General features: G+C 41.1%; 1 protein-coding gene across 2 annotated transcripts in view; it reads right to left on the bottom strand.

Moving 5' to 3' along the window:
- TCP11L2 (t-complex 11 like 2) overlaps positions 1–21,992 on the bottom strand; it is a 49,172-nt gene that overhangs the window by 4,613 nt on the left and 22,567 nt on the right. For both annotated transcript variants that reach the window (XM_032416582.1, XM_032416581.1), the window contains exons 5-9: positions 18,293–18,513; positions 17,344–17,480; positions 6,268–6,455; positions 5,873–6,054; positions 3,269–3,441 (exon numbers count right to left, since the gene is read on the bottom strand). In XM_032416582.1, coding sequence (XP_032272473.1) covers positions 3,269–3,441; positions 5,873–6,054; positions 6,268–6,455; positions 17,344–17,480; positions 18,293–18,513 — 901 coding nt within the window. The remainder of the gene's footprint in view (positions 1–3,268; positions 3,442–5,872; positions 6,055–6,267; positions 6,456–17,343; positions 17,481–18,292; positions 18,514–21,992) is intronic.

Genomic DNA, 21,992 nt, shown 5'->3' with positions numbered 1-21,992 from the left:
AAATAAACAGCACATCAAGAACAAAAGAAGGCAGGGTCACCTGGGTGGCTTTGGTTAAGTGTCTGCCTTTGGCTTGGGTCATGATCCTGGGGTCCTGGGATCATGCCCAGCATCAGACTCCCTGCTCAGCACAAAGTCTGTTTCTCCCTCTCCCCACCTTCCTACCCCACTTTGTGCCCTCTCCCTCTCTCTCTTTCAAATAAATAAATAAAATCTTGAAAAAAAAAAAAAAAGAACAAAAGAAGGCAGACTATGGGTACCACAAACAGGGAAGGAAAACCAAGGCTAACTGGTCCTTCTTATGTCCCCGGGTTCCTCTGAGTGCTTAATTTACTCCAAGCCTTCTGCAAGCAGAAAATTAGTCAATTGTGTACTAAATTTCCTGTTAGACTGGTTGCCTGACTCTCAGGAGCCCAGGTCTGTTTTTATCACAGATATGGTCCAAACACCTTCCTGCAAGATTGTTTAAAGAAAGAAACTCTTTCAGGGGCGCCTGGGTGGCTCAGTTGTTACGCGTCTGTCTTTGGCTCGGGTCATTGATCCCAGGGTCCTGGGATAGAGCCCCGCATCGGGCTCCCTGCTCTGCGGGAAGCCTGCTTCTCCCTCTCCCTCTGCCCCTGCTTGTGTTCCCTTTCTCGCTGTGTTTCTCTCTCTTGTCAAATAAATAAAAAAATAAAATCTTTAAAAAAAAAAAAAAAGAAAGAAACTCTTTCAAAACTGTTATTATGCTGACAAGTAGTTCTGTCTCCTCTGTGGATGAGTCAGTTTTTAGGCCAAGACTAAAATGACAGAAGTGTTTGTCCAATTAGGAGCAGCCAAACTGAGACCCTGCCAAAGGCGTGCCCTTGGCTTCCAGAGTCGAAGGAGAGCCGCTCAAATGAGTCATTCGAGTTTCTAGGCAACGATACTTTGAATGAGGTTAAAAATGCTTTCAGTTTGCAAAACAGCAGAAAAGTTGGACTGGGGATAGCTGGGTGAAAAAAAAAAGGTGCTTTACCGAATTTTAAGAGGCCACCTTGGGGTGGGGCATCTAGCTAGGGCATCCCAGCTCCCTTCCTTCTGAAATTGCAAGTGCTTCCTTTATCTAAAGCAAGGGCACAGAGGACACCTGGATGCTCCGGCCACCACGCCAACCAACAGCAGGGCTCCAGTTCTGACAATAGTGCCCACCAGGAGTGGTTAAGAATATGAGCTCTGGAGTCAGACTGGCTCATTGAGAGTCCTTTGTCTGTAGCCAGTTGGTTATGTGAGGTACGCACCCAGTCTAAGTCTCTGATGCACTCACCCCTTGCACAAATACAGTTGATCCTTGAACAACATGGGGGTGAGGGGCACTGACCCCTCCCACGCAGTCAAAAACTTGCATATAACTTTTGACTCCCCAGAAGCCTAACTACTAATAGTCTACTGTTGACCAGAAGCCTTACTAATAACATAGTTGATTAACACATATTTTATACACATATTATATACTTTACTCTTAAAATAAGCTAGAGAATAGAAAATGTTACTAAGAAAATTATAAGGAAGAGAAAATACATCTACAGTACTGTATCAAAGTAAATCTGCATATAAGGGGACCTGTGCAGTACAAACATGTGTTGTTCAAGGGTCAACTGTACTTATTAAATGTCATCTGTGGGTCCAGCCTGGTACAGGGACATAGAAGACAAGAGACATGCATTCCATCCTCACAAGGCCTGCGCACCAGTGGGGGCCAGTGGTATGTGGCAGAGACTGCAAACAGTCTGCCCCTCCTCCTCCCAGCTATGGGCTGTTCTGCTGGAGACTAAGGGCCATGAGGACACACAGGGGTCGGCAGTGAAGGCATGCACGGAAGGCCTCAGCCCCGAGTGGCTGCAGCTATGGTGTGTTTGTCATTGTCATCCAGAGTGATCTCTTGGTAACCCACAGTGCTGCAACCAGCACTACTCCTTTCTGGGGAGGGGTTAAAGCCTTGAGCTTTTAGTGGCCTAGATCTCCAGCATTCCATGTCCCCAGGGGTAAGGATGAGAGAAACTATGTGAGAGCCTCAAAAATAATAATGACAAGTATTTGTACTCTTAGGGAAGTCAGTGTCGTACTTTGAGAACTTGCAGATTAGTCCATAGTTCCAATTCTATGCTCTTTTCCTCCTTCTGGTCTTTATTCCTCTCTCTCTATAGCAGACACTTGCTTTGTGCCCCACATCACCTTCTCCCCCTCCTTCTGGCCACATCACCCTGATTTGGTCTGGGGCAAATCTTCTCTTCCCTACTCTCAGACCAGGTATTGCAGGGAAAGTGGACTCATCCTGGCTCCAGGTACTGAACACACGTCTCAAGCTCCGGTTCCTTCCCCTCTGGCCACCAAGACTGATTCAAGAATGTGACTTGACCTACAGTCATGCCAACGGGAGCCAATGAGACTCAATTCTGGGGTCATTATTTGGGCCTACAGTGAAGCCAATACCTTGCTTTCCACTTGACTTCAATACAGAAAGGTACAGGCTGGAGCTGAAGCAGTCCTGCCATGATGGAAAGAGTCAATCTGTGAAGACAGCCAGCCCGAAGGGAGGCAGTGCTGAAGGGAGGAGCTGGGGAGACTAGCGCCGGTGACACAGTCTGAGCTCTGACTATGCTGCATAGGAGCCAGCCCTGCTCTGCTCTGGTTGGTTATAGGAGCTAAGGCACTTCCTTTTTGCTTAAGCTAGTTCAGTCCTGTCACAGGTCACAGACAGTCCCAACTGATGCCTTCTCCGCTTTCCCAACTCACCAACACAACTTGACACAGAGAGGGTCACTTGCCTAGGAATCAAGTACCAAAAAAGCCCACCACCATGCCCCCCCAGTTCCACAGCCTCTTGACTCATTGTCTCTTTAAACCTGGCTGAGAAAGAGGCCTCAGCTTGCTTAGCCTCGCTCACAGCAGAACTGGCATCTACTTTCTTGAGCATACTGCCGGCTGGTTTGGATTGTCACACTGATCTAGGATATTAACATACTGGTAGCATTATGGTATTTTCTTCATAAAAATCTCCTGGCTGGATAGTAAGACAGAAGGCCCTGGAACATTCCCCCACTCTGTTACATATATACACAGAAAAAGCAGTGAGTCCCAAACCTTTGAAAGTACAATTTCTTTCTTTACGTTTTTAATATTTATTCTCCAAAAGGAAGAGGTCATCTGTTTAAGACTAAAATGTAACTGACACTTGACATTAGTCAAAACCAGCAAGTTAAAGCAAATTGGAATTGAAATGGAAACCAATGAAAACACGAGGACCCACCAATCAAGGACCAGATAGGATTGTCCTCCTCTTCGATGCTTGAAAATTGACCTATGAGATTAGCTTGGACCTCAGCATTTAAAATGGATAAATCTCTCTCCACCAGGGCCTTGTTAACCTCAACACAAGTCTGAACACCAATAGAATTCAGGACTTCCTTCAAGTTAAAGGTCCTAAAAAAAGCATAAAACAAAATCGCATCAGGAATAGTTTTTTTATTCAGCAGTTTTTAAATATTTTTCAATATACCAACTTGTTTCAAATGTCTGTCATTTTTCATTTACACACAGTAAGTACTTCTATTAGCATGAACTTGGAATATAGTGACTCCTCCCAAGCACCAAACCTATGTGTAGCAGATTTTTAAATGCTTAAAACCATTCAATTCTGTAGGTACTGTTTAGTTAGGAAAGCAGAGTCAGAAAAGTGTGGTCCCTGAAAATAAGTCTCGCAACCCCATTTTCATGCAGGACCATCAGAAAATACCTATTTACTTCTTAAAATAAACCTTTTTGTCTGAGCAGATTCATTCATAGATTTTTTTGTTGTTGTTGTTAAATCTATGCTTATAAAATGAAGAATCGATTCCTTTATCCATGCCTGAACAGTGAATCTATAAAACCAGTCAAAAACAAGAAATGAAGGGACGCTGGGTGTCTCAAACAGTTAAGCGGCCAACTCTTGATTTTGGCTCAGGTCATGATCCCAAGGTCCTGGGATCAAGCCTTGTATTGGGCTCTGCACTCAGCCAGAGTCTGCTTGAGGTTCTCTTTCTCCCTCTTGTTCTACCCCTCCCCCCACTTGTGATCTCTCTCTCTCTCTCTCTCCCCCTAAAATAAACAAATAAATCTTAAAAAAAAAAAAGCTCATAAGAAATGAAGATATTTAGAGGTTTATACCATAATGACAAATTACCTAAAATTCTTGATCTATCATGATCAAAGATAAGAAGCTTCTTCCTATTGTTACTTTCAAGTAACCAATCAAAAATCCCAGAAAACCATAAAAAGTAATTGGCAGTGGGTTATTTAAGAGGTAAGAAAAAAGAGGTAATTAGAAAGGGCATGTGTTGAGTCCACGCTATTGGGGAACAATGATTGAAAATGGTCTCTCATGATCCAGAAATGGTCTTTAAGATAACTTTGTGCAAAATGGAAATTAGAGGATAAGAGAACAGGGGTGGGCATGGGGGATTAAAACAATGAAGCAATCGGAGAGGCAGAGCATCTATAAAGAGATGATTTAACAACTAACTAGTTATTAAAAGTGAACATTTATCGAGCACCACGTGCCAGACACCTGCACTAAGTGCTTCACAGTGAATCATCTTAAGTTCCCACATTTGTAAGTTGGCACAATTATCCATTTTTGCAAGTGAGAAAATGAGGCTCAGAGTGATTCGGGAACTTGTTCAAGGGTACCTAACAAGTCAATAGCACAGCTGGGACTTAAACCATGGTCTGTCTGACCTGAAGCTTGACTTCTCAGTAACCACTTTGCTATATGCTTTATATGAATACTTAAGCAGCACTGTGGGTTCTCTAAAGGCTTAATAAAAATTTCTGGAAAGTAATAGTTACCCTGTGTGGGGAAATGCTAAGGTAAGACCAGCTGCAAACCTAGAGAAGGTTTCTTTTCATTATACGTCTTGGGTCCTGGAATGTGAAGTAAATGAGCTTGGCTGATTAGCACAGAAATAGTAGAAAGGGCAGGGCCTTGACATAGTTGGGCCAGGCCTTAGGCCTTGATTTGCCTTTTTTCTCAATGTGCAGCCCAAGGCAAATCCTATCCTCTCTCTGACAACTTTGGATGCTATAATCACTCAGGGCACTGTTGGCTCTTAATATTTTAGGCTTTTATCAAGTAATCTTATGTGCTTTCTCAGTAATGAGCAGGAGGATGGAGGGATAGAGGCATCTCCCTTCAAAGACAGGAATGAACAATGTAAGTCCTTGAAAGCACCTGAAAGGGGAACCAGCAGGAGGAGCTGACCCATATAAGACCCATGAAAACTTCTGGTCATTGACTAAGACTAGGAATTTTCTGACTTGGACAGGATTTGCAACAGGATGATCTAAATGAAATCCAAGGTCTGATACTGGGCAACGAATTTAGCAAAAACAAGAGCTTTACTGGACTTGTGCAACATCTCTGAAGGACAGGATGTCACTACTTCTACTAAAGAGTTCATAGCAGGCTGGATCAGTCAAGTTGGTAAACATTCCATTGCAGAAAAATTATGGAGTCAGAACAACTGAGTAGGAAAGCCTCCCTGATAGGGCCTTCTAAACCCTCAGCTTGGAATTCTGATTTTTGTTTGTTCCACAGCACCGTCAAAGAAGAGCTCTTGCACAGGCCCATCCTAAGCAGAAATAGGACACTCACCCTGGCATTTGTCATGGAAAAGATCTCTCCCTTCTTATAAAAGGACATCTAAACCTCCAGAGATATTAAAAGAAATTCTAGAAAAAGAAGGTGTAAGATAAGCTTCTCTAAAGTACAGTCCTAAATATTACACCCAGACATCCAGGATTATTCACCATCTCTGAAACATACGCAGAGCCTTAATACGAGGATGAGCAGATAAAAACACATGGAACTTACTCTTTGTTCATGCCTTCAAGTAGAACAGCTGAAATCCTTTTTAACCTGTTTGCAAGCTCGGGGAGGCCTTCTGTAAGAGCACCCACCATGTTGTTGGTAATTAGGGACAGGCAGGCAATAATTTTCAATTGATTCAGCTTTTCTGTCAGTTCCTGAAGACGTGCTCCATCTGTCATGAGTGTCTAGCATATTTATTTTAAATGTAAAAATAGAAAGGGAAGCTCAATACCATGAAAATATAAAACAAGCAATGTTACATCCAAACTCCCATTTCTATCTGATTTCAGGAAAGTCATTAAACCACGTGCAACACTAGACAGACTAGCTGATACACAGATCGAACTAGAGAATTAAAATATTGGAGAACTTGAGGGAAGGAAAAAAACCCCACTCACCTCTGGTAATTCTTTTTTCTGATAATCCCACTGTAACAGTTTTAAATAACTGTTATTTAGCACCAGTGTAGGGCTCAGGCTTGGCTTAGAGCTGTTTTCAGCCCCAGGAGTTAAAGCAGTCTCAGAAAGAGAAAGTAGTTCTTCATTTACAGATTCTTTTATCCATTCTGTAGTTTGATCAAGAGCACCTGAAAGTGAAAAGGCCACAGATTTGTCCTACAGCTATTAGATCCCTTGCGTGCATTCTACATGACAGATGTTAGGTTAGGAGCTGTGCATGAATGACAAGACAGGCACACCCTTAAAGGAGCTTATAGTCCAGATGGGGAGACAGCTGTAAACCAACAATTACAGCAGAATACAATAAATGCAAGAAGGCACAGTGGGAGTGGAGGGAGCAGACACTGTCCAGGACAGAGTCTAAGAAGAAGAGCTCTATAAGTGACACCTAACCATACAAAGCAAACAGAGGACAGGACTGTCACTCCAGGCCAGGCAAATGGCCCATACAAAAACCCAGAACAGTGAGAGAATACGGCACATTCTGGATGCTACGAGCATATCTGTATTGCTGGTCCATAGAAAACAAGGGAGAGTGGTAGCAGATGGCATTGGGTGGGTAGGCAGGAGCCAGCTCACACATGACCTTGAATTTTGTGCAGAGAAGGTATTTAGACTAAAAGCATTGATTATTAAACAATTTTGGATCCTGGACCCCCTGAATGTCTGATTAGAGCTATGCCTTTCCCAAAATGCACATTCATGCTAGTGTGCACACCTTATTTTATTTTTGACTCAGTTCTAAGGCTTCCCATTAGAAACAATTTGCTTTTTATACCACATTTCTTATAAAACTGTGTATTTGGTAGAATTTATAAGGTGGAAATTGCTAAAAAAAAAAAAATATGCAGACTGAACACAGGTGCAGATTTTTTAAAAAGCACCAGAGAATGAAATACAGAATAGTAACCCTGAAATTCTTCTTCAGACCCAGCGCTTGAACGGGGGTAATTTGTGAGCGGCAATACACTAGAGCAACACCACCCCAGAATTTCACAACTTTGCTTCTCCTCAGTTGGCAAATGTTCTTGGTTTTTCTAATTCTGTTCATAAAGATGTAAAAGACTTGTAGTCTTTTGTTTAAAGGACATCCAACAGAGAGAGAGAGTGAAAATCTTGGTGGATATAATTATAATGTGGCGTTAATAAGCATTTATACTGCAAGCTTAATCATTTACAGCTGACACACTTAAAAGCCCATTTAGTTATCTCAAACAAAAGCAACAGTGTACCATAGTGGTTCTCAATCCTGGATGATCTTAGGATCACCTGGGGAGCTTTAAAAAGAAAGATCTTGGGCACAGCTTCTGGAGATTCTGATTTAATCAGTCTGAGATGGGGCTCAGGCATCTGTGTTTAAACACCCCAGGTGATCCTAGCAGGAAGCCAGAATTGAGTATGACCAGTAAAGCAGAAAGAGCACAAGTTCAGAGTGAAACATCAGCTTTCCTCTAAGGGATCTATCTGCAGAGATGTTACTCCCACAAGCTAGTACATTGACTGCTCTATGTGGCTCCAAAGCCAAGGTCAACCCCTTGAGACACTTGTACCCTTGATTTTTCATGTAGGCAGTAATTCTCTTCATCCACTCATTTATTCAATGACAACTGAGCACCTAATGTACACTAGGTTCTGTACCAAGTGCTGGGGATTCATAGATGAGTAAACATGTTCCGTGCACTCAAGAAGCTCTTAGTCTACTAGGAGGGAGAAACACAAGAACAGGCAATGGCTTTACAGGTGCATTTACCTAAGAATTTCCCAGGAGCTATGGAGGCCCAGGAGCACTGCACCTGAATTCACTCTCCACCCAATACATGCTTCTGGTTTCTTGCCAGGGAGGCTTGGCCTAACCCCCCTGATACTATCTTTGGTTCTCTAAATCTAAATCCTTCCAGTCTTTACTGACCTCACCTAAATCTCTCTTCCTGTGGGAAGCCTTTCTTGATCATATGGACCCATCCTTCGCTCACCCTTCTCAGAGCACCTATCTTTGAATTTTTGATCTGGCTGTCATTTCTCTTAAACAGCTGAACTAAAAAAACAGCTTCTCTACTTTTTAAAAAAATTGTTATTAAATATTTCATGTGCATTCATCTCAATTTCATCTCATTAATGAGATCACTAAAGAGTTCAATCTATGATCTTTATTTTTTATTTCTCTTTCCCTTGACTTAATTCATACCACAACTTGATAGATATGTGAAATGTGGCTTTATTTTGGCGGACACATTTGCTTTGGAAAATACTCAGATTATCTTTCCAGTGGTACTTGTCACATACTGGGTGCTCTAAAAGCCTCTGCTCTGTGTCTGGCATGAGAGACCTGGTAGGTTTCCAATTTAATTCACCATCTCTGGAAGTAACCATGGGCTTAAAGAATGCCTCAAATAGTCTTGTTCAGACTGACAAACTGATTGGTCCTGCAGCTATCTTTCCCTCCCCACTGTCATCCAGTAAAATGTTTACTAATATACACAGTACATGCAAATCAAGACAAATTGTTTTTTGTAAACTCTTTCACAAAGCAGAGAAGGGAATACTTCTCAATTCATTATTTTATGAGGCCAGCTTTGCCCTGATACCAAACCCAGACAAAGGTATTAGAAGAAAATTACAAAGTGATCTCTTTCCAAAAATACAGATGCAAAAATCCTTAAGAAAGCATTAGCAAGGTAAAGTATTAGCAAGATAAAATAATGCACTATGACCAAGGGGGTGGGATAAACATTTCAGGATTGCAAGGTTGGTTTAATTAGAAAAACATCAATCACTGTAATTCAGCACATTAACAGAATATAGGAGAAAAAAGATCTCTTCAGTAGATACAGAAAAAACATGTGACCAAATTTAACATGTGACTTATTTAGATAAAAACTCTCCGCAAACTAGAAATAGAACTTCCTCAACACAGAAAAGGACATCTATGAGAAGCTGCAGCTAACACCATACTTAATGGTCAAACAATGAACATTCTTCCCCTAGAAAGGCAAGGATACCCTCTCTCATGACTACTACTTAACATCTGATTGGATGTCCTAGTCAGTGCAATAAGGCAAGAAAAAGAAATAAAAGGCACACAGATTAAAAAAAGAAGAAGAAGAACTAAAACTGTCTTTATTTGCAGACAAGATGATTGTATATGTAGAAAACCTAAGGAATAGTCCAAAAACCTACTAGCAAAGTTAATTTAGCAAGTTCTCAGGATGCAAAGTCAATATTCAAAAATCAATTATATTTCTACATACTAGAAAATAAAAATTTTACAAAATACTATTTATAACAGCATCAAAGAACATAAAATAAATGAGATTAAATTGAACAAAATAAGTATAGGACTTGGGGGGGCACCTGGGTGACACAGCTCGTTGAGCATCCGACTCCTGGTTTTGGCTCAGGTCATGATCTCAGGGTTGTGAGATCAAGCTTCATGTCAGGCTCCCAGCTCAGCAGAGTCTGCTTAAGTTTCTCTCTCCTTCTCCTTTGTCCCCTCCCCCCTCAAATAAATAAATCTTAAAAAAAAATAAGAACTAGACTTGTACACTAAAACTAAAATATATTGCTGAAATCAATTAAACTTAAGTAGACATATCCAATTCACAAATTAGTAGACCCATTATTGTGAAGATGTCAATTCAACATAATTCCAATCACCATCCCAGCTGGCTCTTTTGCAGAAACTGATAAACTAATTAAAAATGCATATGGAAATTCAAAGGACCTAAAATAGGCAAAACAATTTTGAAAAAGAAGAACAAAGACGGAAGACTAACATTACCTGATTTCAAGACTTAGCCTCAATAATCAGGACTGTGTGGTATTTAGTGAAGAGAAGACACAGATCGTAGGATGGAACAGAATCCAATAAAAAAAAATGAAGTAGTGATATGTGCTACAAGATGGGTAAATCTTGAAAATATTATACTAAGTGAAAGAAGCCAGACACAAAAAGCCACACATTGCATGATTTGATTTATATGAAATGCCCGTAATTGGCAAATCCATAGAGATGGAAAGTAGACCAGGGGTTGTCAAAGGCTAGGGGAAGGAAGGAATAGGGAGATATTGGTAGTGGGTGTGGAGTTTCTTTTTGAGGTGATGAAAATCTTCTGGAATTAAATACTGATGATGGTTGTATAACCTTATGAATATACTAAAAACCACTGAATTATACACTTTTAAAAATTAATGTTATGGCATGTAAATTATACTTCGATTACAAAAAAAGATAATCAAAAGGTCAGAAATAGACTCACAAATGTATCGTCAATTGATTTTCAACAAAGGTGCCAAAGTAGTTCAATAGAGAAAAGGTAGTCTTTTTCAAGAAATGGTGCTAGAATTGGATATACATATGGAAAAATGTGAACCTTGATATATATTACCTTGAAGTATTTCCTAAGCCTAAAACTATAAAAACTTCTAGAAGAAAACATTCAAAAAAGTCTTCACGACCTTAGGATATGCAAAGATTTTGTAGACACACCACTAAATGCACAAATAAAAGAAAAATTTTATAATTTGGTCTTCATCAAAATTAAAAATTTCTCTTCTTCAAAGGGTAGTGTTAAGAAAATGAAAAATGTAAGCCACAGATGGGGGAAAATTTTCATAACATATAAATCTGACAAAGTATTTATTTCCAGAATATATTGAGAGCTCTTCAATTCAGTAATAAGACAACCCGGTTTAAAAACAGGCAAAAGATTTGAATAGACACTTCACATTAGAAGATAAATGGCTATTTTACATATGAAAAGATGCTCAACATCATTCATCATCAAGGAAATGTATATTAAAACCCAATGAGATACTACTTTCACACCCTCTATAAAAGGTAAAATTTAAAAGACCAATAATACCTAGCGTTGGTGAAAATGTAAAGCAGTTGGAAATAGCACAACCACTTTGGAAAATAACTGCTAGTTTCTTATAAAGTTAACCATATATTTAACATAATGACCCAGCCATTCCACTCCTAGGTGTTTACCCAAGAGAAAAGAAAACACATGCCCACATAAATACTGGTACACAAGTATTCACAGCAGCTTTATCCATAGTAGACTAGAACCAGAAACAACGCAAATGTCCATCAACAGGTAAATGGATAAAGTGTGGTATAATCATGGGCGCCTGGGTGGCTCAGTCGTTAAGCGTCTGCCTTCGGCTCAGGTCATGATCCCGGGGTCCCGGGATCGAGTCCCACATCGGGCTCCCTGCTCGGCGGGAAGCCTGCTTCTCCCTCTCCCACTCCCCCTGCTTGTGTTCCTGCTCTTGCTATCTCTCTCTCTGTCAAATAAATAAAATCTTTAAAAAAAAAAAAAAAAAAGTGTGGTATAATCATATAACAGGATGCTTCTCAGTAATACAGACTATTGATAAATACACAACATGGTTGACTCTCAAAAACTTTATGTTGAGTAAAAGAAATTGGACAAATAAGCGACACACAGTGTGATTCCATTTCATATGAAGTTCTACAGGAGGCAAAGCTAATCTACAATGATGAAAATTATATCAGCATTTACCACGATGGAGGAGGTTGACTGCAAAGGGCAAGAAGGTTCTTTTTGGTGTGACAGAAACGCTTTATATCTTGTTTGTAGTGGCAGTTACAGGATTCTTTTGTCAAAATTCACAGAACCATACACTTAAAAGTGGGCACATTTTATTGCACATATAGCATATTTCAATGAAGTTTAAAAAAAGGGATATAGGTTACAGGTTGGCCAACTAAGTCACTGAATCTAAACCTAGTAAATGCAGGTTGAAATCGTATAAAGCTTCATCAACACTAAACACACACGCAAATATTTACATTATGTAAAAGTCACCGATTGTGCTATTTAGTGCTACAAATAGCAGACAGGGGAATGTCCTGTAAAATCTGCCAGTTTAGTGTGAATGGTTTTAGTATTTGAGCCTTCTAAGATGGATGCATCAAGGGTATCCCCATATGGATTCTTCAAGGAATCCAATTCCCATCTCTGCTGACTTCTAATAGGGTACCTAAGCATGAAATCTGGTACATAAGCATGAACTCTGAGTGACCCCTAAAAAGGCAACAACTCCACATCCGGGATCTGGGGGATAGCCTGTATAATTCTAAGCAGAGAGTATTCACATAAACCAAGAGAATGCTGCAGAACTATGTGAATGGAAGACCCTGAGGTTGTGCAAAGCTTTAGATGGCTCCCATTTTCAATATTCTGGAAAATATTCAGACTAAATACTTCAATTTCCAGTTAGAAGAATATAGTTCCCTTTACCCATGACACCTGCTCTATTATGCCTAGTAATACCTCACCTCCCTTCTTTTGATACTGATTTCTTTTCTTTTTTTAAAGTAGGCTCTATGCCCAACTTGGGGCTTGAACTCATGACATTGAAATCAAGAGTCACATGCTCTACTGACTGAGCCAGCCAGGCACCCCTTGGTACTGCTTTCTTTGAGAAATCATTTTCCCTCCTTCCATGGTTTCTTTTATAAATATCAACTAAGAGGCCCCTGACCAGACAACGCCCCTGACCATGGGTTGGCCTAGCTGAATCATATGCCCATCAAACTTTCTTGGGATATGAATGGTGACTACAGCATTCAAGGATGGACCATTTTAAAGTACGCATTAACTGTTCTGATGATGGAGCTAGGAACTTTCCCTTATTTTTCCTGCCTAGATTCCTGATGCTCTCCTGGTTTCTGGCCTTGTTCAGGCTCAGGTATTTTGGCTTTTTTTGTGAACTGCCCCCATCCTTCCATTCTCTTCCTTTTTTGCTAAATCAGCCAGAGTTGGTTTCTGTTGCCTGCAGTATAACCCAGCTGATATAACACAAAAGTGAAAAATCCAAAGAAAGTAGCCAAAGCAGCAGCTTGGTTTAGTCTTGGCTTGGATGTAGTCCTGGCTTCCAGTCCTAGCTCTACTACTTATTAGCTGTGTGACTCTCTGGTGTTTGGGCAGGCCATTGTTGAGCATCGGTTTGCTCATCTTCAGAATGTTCCATTAGTAGTTCTTAAATGCCTTGTGTGCCAGGCAAAGAAAATAAAAATGCAGTTTGATGTGTTTTTGAAAAGTGTTTATGTCCCACAGGATTTTTGAAAGAATCACATGAAATGAAGTTCTATGAGAACGTTTTATCAGATATAAGATATTACCTAAATAAATGAAAAGCTTCTCTTTCTGAGTATCTTAGAAATTACTTTTGCTCTGGTCCCTGAGGGGTAATCTGTTACTCTTTCCACAGGTAATTTAGTTGTTGGACCTGATGTGGTTATCTTGTTGATGATTAGTACATGCATCCAATCACTGCTTAAGGCTTTCTTGGCTGTACTTTAATCAGGCAATTATATAAAATCTCTCTGTTGGCAAAATAAAGTATTTTCTGGAGTCAATTCAGAAATCTAGAGTGCTTCTCTGTATTAACTTTCCAATAATTATTTTATAAAAAATCACGTACACACAAAAATCCAACCCTTTTGTCCTTCTGCATGTTACTATGAGGCTCTTATTTTGATATTAGGGCACAGTGACCGACTTTTGGCAGAACGACTTGAGGATATAATTAACAGCTGACATACACTCTGCTTCCTGGACTCTTGATTTCTCTGGGAACATATTTAGAGCTGGGCAATAATGACCTATATGCACAACTAGATTTATTCTATTCTTAAATCTCTTAAAATATCCAAGTCAATGTGAAAAGTACAAATGAACTGCAGGTCACTAAGCCTGGGTTTTAAGGACAGAAACAAATCATTTAAATAGAATTGTAATTCAAACCAATATTAAGGAATTTGCTCCAGATGACAAGCTATCTTTTCAAGACATGGAGACATTTGCACACACATGTATAAACATGTACACAGGCGCACAAATGAAACCAAACAATAAAACACTGGAAAGGAAAACACTGCTACAAACATAGTTACTGTAGTTCAGGTTTCAGATTCAGGTTCTTTGTAGGGTTCTATTTCCATTAATCCCTCTCTCCCCTTTGGAGCTAAAACAATACAGCCCTGAAGTCACAGAATTTTGGTTGTGGAAGGATCCTTAGAAGTCATTTAATCTTATCTGCCACTCAGTGCTAGCGCTCCCTCTGCAGATGGCCCAAAGAAAGTCAGTAGCTCATTTGAAGACAAGTAGTGTTGTGTAGCGGTTCAATGTACATGCTCTGGGGCAGAGACATGTCTGGTTTACTCAGGCGTTAGCAGTCACCTAGGGTAAGTACCTTAACCCCAATTTCTTCATTTGTATGTTTTTAAAGATTTTTTATTTATTTACTTAAGAAAGAGAGAGAGAGCACAAGCAGAAGGAGTGGCGGAGGGAGCGGGAGAAGCAGGCTCCCTGCTGAGCAGGGAGCCCAACGACGTGGGGCTCAATCCCAGGGCCCTGGGATCATGACCTGAGCCGAAGGCAGACGCTTAATGACTTAGCCACCCAGGCACCCCCATTTCTTCATTTATAAACAGTGAGTGATAACAGTGCCAGATTCATAGGGCTTTGTGAGGCCTAAATGGGATAATAAAGGAAAAACATCTGGCACATAGTAAGGACTTGGTATATAATAAGTGTTCAACAAAATGATAGCTGGCACTATTACTAGTACTAATAGAGAGGCCCATTCCAAGCTTAAAACAGCTCCAGCTGCTAAAAAGGTCGAAACTGGCTGCCTGTGCTTTCCCTCCATGGATCCTAGTCTGCCCTACAGAGCTTAACCCAAGGTCCCTGAATCAATAACAACAGGAAGGCAGTGCTCCTGGCCCATGTGCATCTCCTTGTTACCAAACAGAATGTGCACAGCTTCATGGACTGTTCCTGCTATGACCCTCCACGAGCCAGGCCCTTTTCCCTGGACATGCTCCAGACTCTTGGAGCCCCTTTAAAAGTGGTACCTGTTTGGCTTTGTTTACATTAAGGCTACCATATTGACTAGCTTGACAGAAAAGCTCAGTCCACGAGGGGTGGGGGTGAAGTGGGTGGATCATCTAACAGCCTTATAGTGTAGTGAATTAAAGCCCAGAAGCTAGTGTTAAGAGTTTGCCCATGAGGGAATCCGATAAGCCAGTCTTTTGCCAGCTGTGCAACATCTGGCATCTCAATTCCCTCGCCTGTGAAATAAAGGGTTTAACAGTACCTACTTAACTAAGTAACTGCGAGGTTTCATTGAGGTACCACATTCTCTACTCCCAGGCTTTCTTGACCCCTCTTCCAGTCCAATTTTAATGCCCACTAGTTCACGAACCTGCTCCCATCAGGGTTACCAAGGATCCTCATGCAGTCATATCCAGTGGTCAAGCCTTGGCCTCCGTTTTTCTTGACCACTTAGCAGACTGATTATGTCTTCATTCTCCAAACACTTTGTTCACTTGTCTTACAGAACATCACCAGCTCCTGGCTTCCTTCACCTCTCTGGCTACTCTTTCACAGTCACCTTTGCTGGATCCTTCTCCTCTTTTCGAGCTCTAGATGCTCTAGAGTCCCAAATCAGGCCTCTTCAGTATTGACACTCACTCCCCACGTAATTTCATCTAGTGTAATATTGTGGCTAAGAGCATGAACAGTATAGCCAGACCACCTGGGTGAGTCCCAGTTCCATAGCTTACAAGTTGTGTCATGGATGCAAGAGATCTAACCTTTCTATCCCTCAGTTTCCTCATCCGTAAAATGGGGAGTAATTTCCTAAAGTTGTTGCAAAGATCAAATTAGTTAATACAGGTAAAGTGCTTAGCATGTGGTAAGCACATGTTAGCTATTATTCAGTTTCGTGGCTTTATCTATCATAAATATACTGGTGAGTCCTGAATGTATACTCCCAGTATCCACCATTCCCCTGAACTCTCGTCTCTTATATCCACATGCCTACCTGATGTGTCCATGTTGATGCCAAACAAGATCTCAAAGTTCATATATCTAAAACTGAACCCTGATTCCATACCACCTCCCTCCCTGCCTTCCCCTAGTTGCCCCACCTCACAAATAGCCATCACTATTCACCCCTGCTGCTCAGGTGAAAACCTTAGCATCATCTTCAACTCCTCCCTTTTCTCCTTCATCCAACTTTCAGCAAATCATTTTGTTCAACTTTCAAAATACATCCAGAATCTGACTTGTTCATACTACTTCTGCCACTGCTACCTGGACCATTAGTTCTTGCTGGAGCAACTGCAATACCACCTACTTGGTCTCCCTGTTTCCCTTCCTCATTGCTCCGGTATGATCTATTCTCTACCCAGAAGCCAGAGTAGTCTTTAAAAATGAAAATCACATGTTGCCCTCCTGCTCAAAACTCTCCAATGACTTCCCATCACACTTGGAATCAACTCTCAACTCTCATTTCCTAGCAAGGCTCAATAGGACCTGCCTTTGTCTACCTCTCGGCCTTGTCTCCTCCCACTCTCTCTCTGCCTACTTTACTCCAGCCACATTGTCTGCTCTTGTCTGTCCATCTTCACGTGCCAGCTTCACACCTTTGCACTTGCAGCTCCCTCTGGCTGGAATGTTCTTCTCTCACATTTTCACATGCCCCTTTCCTTTGCAAACTCTGCTCAAATGTTACTTCTTAGAGAGGTCTTCCCAGTCTACCTTATCTTAAAAAACACCACCTCCCCAACTCCTGCCCCATTGCTCTCTGCCCTTTTTTCCTACTTTTCTTCATAGCACTTAACACATCTGACAATATATGTTATTTGTTTGTTTGCCATGCCTACTAGAATGTCAGCTCCTCGGGGGTCACAACATTGTTTTGTTCACTACAGTATTCACAGCAACTAAGCAGTGTCTGGGATACAGCAGGTGCTCAATAAATATATATTTTTTAATGCATGAAGAAATGAATACTGCTTGGCACAGTTCTTGGGACATGGGCAGACAGCTATAAATTTGTGATGTCGATTTTAGAAGTTAAAAAAAAATGTTTAACAGAAAAGCCAAAATTCTTTAGTGATACTCAAGACGTCAAAAACATAAACACATCATATTTCCACCCAATTTCAACATATACACATTATATTGTACTTACTTGGAGTTTCTTCTAAAATTTCTTGGAACTTGGTTCTCTCATAATCCACCAACTGGCGTTGAAGATGTGGTCTAAGACTCCTAATTGTAAAATTGACCATGTCCATTTTCATGAGGTCCAGGACATGAAATATTTGTCTAAAAATTTTAGAGTTAAAATAGTTAGAGAGGTGATTAAGAAATTAAGCTGAAATTCATTAACTGTGATCTATTTTACAGACTGGAAAAGATAAACATCCCCAAATAGTTTTGAAATTCCCATTGCCATTGGCAAGGTCACTTTTCATAGAAGGCATTACACTTGCATTCCAAATGTAATCTTCACAGATCTCAAGAGTATTTGCTTTAGCAAATACAATACTTCCAGCTGATCCATTACACCTGGCCGTAAACTGATAGACACTAAGAAGCATAAACAATGAGTCTTAATGAGACAAAGAAGATTCAAGAAGGAATTTTCATTGGAAAGCCCTGAAATTTTAAGGAGTCTGAACGAAGTGTACATGGTTTCTATTCCTACTGGAGTTGGCGGGGGGTAGAGAGAAAAGAAAAAAAAAAGGACAGGGCAGGGAGGCACAAAAATACTTAGCTTTGCTATCTGGTTTTCTTCTAAGATCAAGGATTCCTTTGGGAGACCAGTTATTACTCTGCGTTGCTCAATGCCCACATTCCCTTTTGTTTTTGTTTTTTTTTTTAATATTTATTTATTTGAGTGAGAGAGAGCATGAGCAGGAGGGGCAGAGGGAGAGAGAATCTCAAGCAGACACTGCACCGAGTGTGGGGCCAAATTCAGGGCTTGATCTCATGACCCTGAGATCATGACCTGAGCCAAAAACAAGAGTCAGACACTTAACCGACTGCACCACCTAGGTACCTGCCCCCCCCCCACACTTCCCTTTTGAATGAACTCAAAGGAATTCTCAGAAAATGCAAGCAGCAAAAGTGCTAACCTCAGCACCTCCACGATGTTGCTGGTAGCCTTGAGCTCTCTGATATCGTCATCTCGCACGGGAGCACACAGCTTTCCCATTGTACTGATGACATAGTTGGCCAGGCCTTGGATGTCAACAGCACTGTGCTCAGCCTGTTGCCTAATGAGGTCTGTGTCCAAAACTTCACAGATTTGGTTGCGAAGTCTGTTGCCGCCAGGAGTCAAAAAAGAGAGGAGAATCTACATAGGGAAAGGAAAGTTAACAGCATTGTTACATGAATAAGGGTTGTCATTTTTTACTTCAGTGTCTAGATGACTAAGCTCCTTGTCCATATTTTAATGCCCTGGATGCCAAGAAGCTTATACTGACTGGTGGTGGGTCAGAGGAGCACTCTAGTGTCTCAACTCTAAAAAGAAAGCTCTATCTTCTGAATTAAAGTGCCCCCACCCCCGCCTCCAACCCATGGAAGTTACTGAAACTATCAGAGTAAGAGCAACTGGCAAGGAAGGAGTATTACTGAAATAACTTCAAAAAGTTTACATTGGGGGAGGGGAGTAGGAGACTGAAATTTCCACTCATCCCAGGAATTCAGCTAGATAGTGAACAAACCATTCTGAACACCTACGAACTCAACAGGAGATCGAAGAAAAGAATAACAGCAACTCTCTGAACAGAAAAGCGACCACTTTCTGGAAGGTAGGATGTGCGGAGAAGTGAATCGGAGGCGATATTCCGGAGGATAGATGGTGGGGGAGGGGGCCTCCGTCAGCCGCTTCTGGCAAGTGATAGAGCCGTGGAGCACAAAATCGGAACTTTTAGAAGTCGGCTCCGCTGAGGGACGTCGCTCCAGTGGCTAAGCAGGGGATGGAACCCTCGCGGGACAGTGTGGTCTCAGGACCCTCGGGGTCACAGAAAGACTGGGGGTGCCTGAGTGCGGCAGAGCTCCCAGGTATCGGAGCGGGGAAGCCGGCTGCAGAGACGGAGCCCAGGCGTGGGCTCTCAGCTCGGGGTTGCCATAAACCATGATCCGCGGCACAGTGGGGCCACTGCTCCTCCAGCAGGGACCCAACAAGCGGCAGATCCGGGGAGACTCCCCTTCCTCCCCTGGGAGGAGCGGCGCGGGAGCGCACCGCAGGGATCTGCTGGGTTTGGAGACTCCACACGGGGTCGAGTGCCAGAGATAGAAACGCTGGGTCACAGGCAGGGTGAGCACGGAGTGCGGCCGGAGACCGGGGAGATGGGAGTGACTGACTGCTTTTCTCTGGGGGCGCACTGAGGAGCAGGGCCCCGAGTTCTCGGCTCCTCCGGGGTGGAGATTGGGAGGCTGCCATTTTCACTCTCGTCCTCCAAAGCCGAACGGAAAGCTTGCAGGGAACAAAAGCTCCCGAGAGCAAACCCGAGCAGATTACTTAGCCCGGACTGGGCAAGGGCAGGGCAATTCCGCCTCCGGCAAAGACTTTGGGAACCACGGCAACAGACCCCTCCCCCAGAAGATCATCAAGAACAGCCAGCCAAGACCAAGTTTACCCATCAATGAGAATGGCAGAACTCCAGCGCTAGGGGAATACTGCACATAGAATTCATGGCTTTTTCCCCATGATTCTTTAGTCTTTCAAAGTTATTTTTTTTTAACTTTCTTTTTCTTTTTTTGAACATTTTCTTTTCTTTTTTTTTTTTGAATTTTTCTTGTTCCCTTTTTCAACCAACATCTTATCAATCCCTTTTTTTTAAATCTTTTTTATTTTTCATTTTTAGAGTCATATTCTATCCCTTCATAGTAGTTAACCTTATTTTTGGTATATATATATATATATATAAGTTGTTCTCTCCTTAAAATTTTGGGATACAGTTTCTTCTAACAGACCAAAATATACCCTAAATCTCTAATGTATGGCTTTGTTCTAGTCTTCTGCCTGATCCCATTCTCTTCCCTTTTTTTTTTTAAATCCTCTTCTTTCTTTTTTCAACCAACTTCTTATCTTATCAATTCCTTTTATAAAATCTTCTATAATTTTCATCTTTACAGTCAATATATTCCATCCCTTCATAGTATTAACCCTTATTTTTGTACATATATAAGATTTTCCTTCTTTAAAATTTTGGGAGGCACTTTCTTCTAACAGACCAAAATACACCCAAAATCTAGTGTGTGGCACTGATCTATGCACCAGCCTGATCATATTCTGTTTTTTCGTTGTTGTTATTGTTTGTTTGTTTTTATCTTTTTCTTTTTCTTTTTTCTTTCTTTCCCTTTCTTTTCCCCCAGTTTCAGGTCTCTTCTGATTTGTTTAGTGTATATTTTTCTGGGGATGTTGTTACCCTGTTAGCATTTTGTTCTCTCATTCATCTATTCTCCTCTGGACAAAACGACAAGATGGAAAAAATCACCTCAACAAAAAGAACAAGAGGCAGTACCAACTGCCAGGGACCAACTCAATATGGACATTAGTATGATGTCGGAACTACCGTTCAGAATGATGATTTTAAAGATACTAGCTGGGCTTGAAAAAAGCATGGAAGTTATTAGAGAAACCCTTTCTGGAGAAATAAAAGAACTAAAATCTAACCAAGTCGAAATAAAAAAGGATATTAATGAGGTGCAATAAAAAATGGGGGCACTAACTGCTAGGATAAATGAGGCAGAAGAGAGAATCAGTGATATAGAAGACCAAATGATGGAAAATAAAGAAGCTGAGAAAAAGAGAGATAAACAACTACTGGATCACAAGGGCAGAATTCGAGAGATAAGCGATACCATAAGATGAAACAACATTAAAATAATTGGGATCCCAGAAGAAGAAGAAAGAGAGAGAGGGGCAGAAGGTATAATGGAGCAAATTATAGCAGAGAACTTCCCTAATTTGGGGAAGGAAACAGGCATCAAAATCCAGGAGGCACAGAGAACCCCCCTCAAAATCAATAAAAATAGGTCAACACCCAGACATCTAATAGTAAAACTTACGAGTCTCAGGGACAAAGAGAAAATCCTGAAAGCAGCTCGGGAGAAGAGATATGTAACCTACAATGGTAGAAACATTAGACTGGCAACAGACCTATCCACAGAGACCCGGCAGGCCAGAAAGGACTGGCATGATATATTCAGAGCACAAAATGAGAAAAATATGCAGCCAAGAATACTATATCCAGCTAGGCTGTCATTGAAAATAGAAGGAGAGATAAAAAGCTTCCAGGACAAACAAAAACTAAAGGAATCTGCAAACACGAAACTAGCCCTACAAGAAATATTGAAGGGGGTCCTCTAAGCAAAGAGAGAGCCTAAAAGTAACATAGACGAGAAAGGAACACAGATAATATACAGTAACAGTCACCTTACAGGCAATACAATGGCACTAAATTCATATCTTTCAATAGTTACCCTGAATGTAAATGGGCTAAATGCCCCAATCAAAAGACACAGGCTATCAGATTGGATTAAAAAACAAGACCCATGGATATGCTGTCTGCAAGAGACTCATTTTAGACCCAAAGACACCCCCAGATTGAAAGTGAGGGGGTGGAAAACCATTTACCATGCTAATGGACACCAAAAGAAAGCTGGGGTGGCAATCCTTATATCAGACAAATTAGATTTTAAACCAAAGACTGTAATAAGAGATGAGGAAGGACACTATATCCTACTTAAAGGGTCTATCCAACAAGAAGATCTAACAATTGTAAATATCTATGCCCCTAACATGGGAGCAGCCAATTATATAAG

Source organism: Phoca vitulina, unplaced genomic scaffold (assembly GCF_004348235.1).
Source record: "Phoca vitulina isolate PV1807 unplaced genomic scaffold, GSC_HSeal_1.0 scaffold19, whole genome shotgun sequence".
Lineage (NCBI taxonomy): Eukaryota > Metazoa > Chordata > Mammalia > Carnivora > Phocidae > Phoca > Phoca vitulina.
Note: the sequence above shows the minus strand (reverse complement) of the source record. Positions and strands in the feature narration are given on the sequence as shown.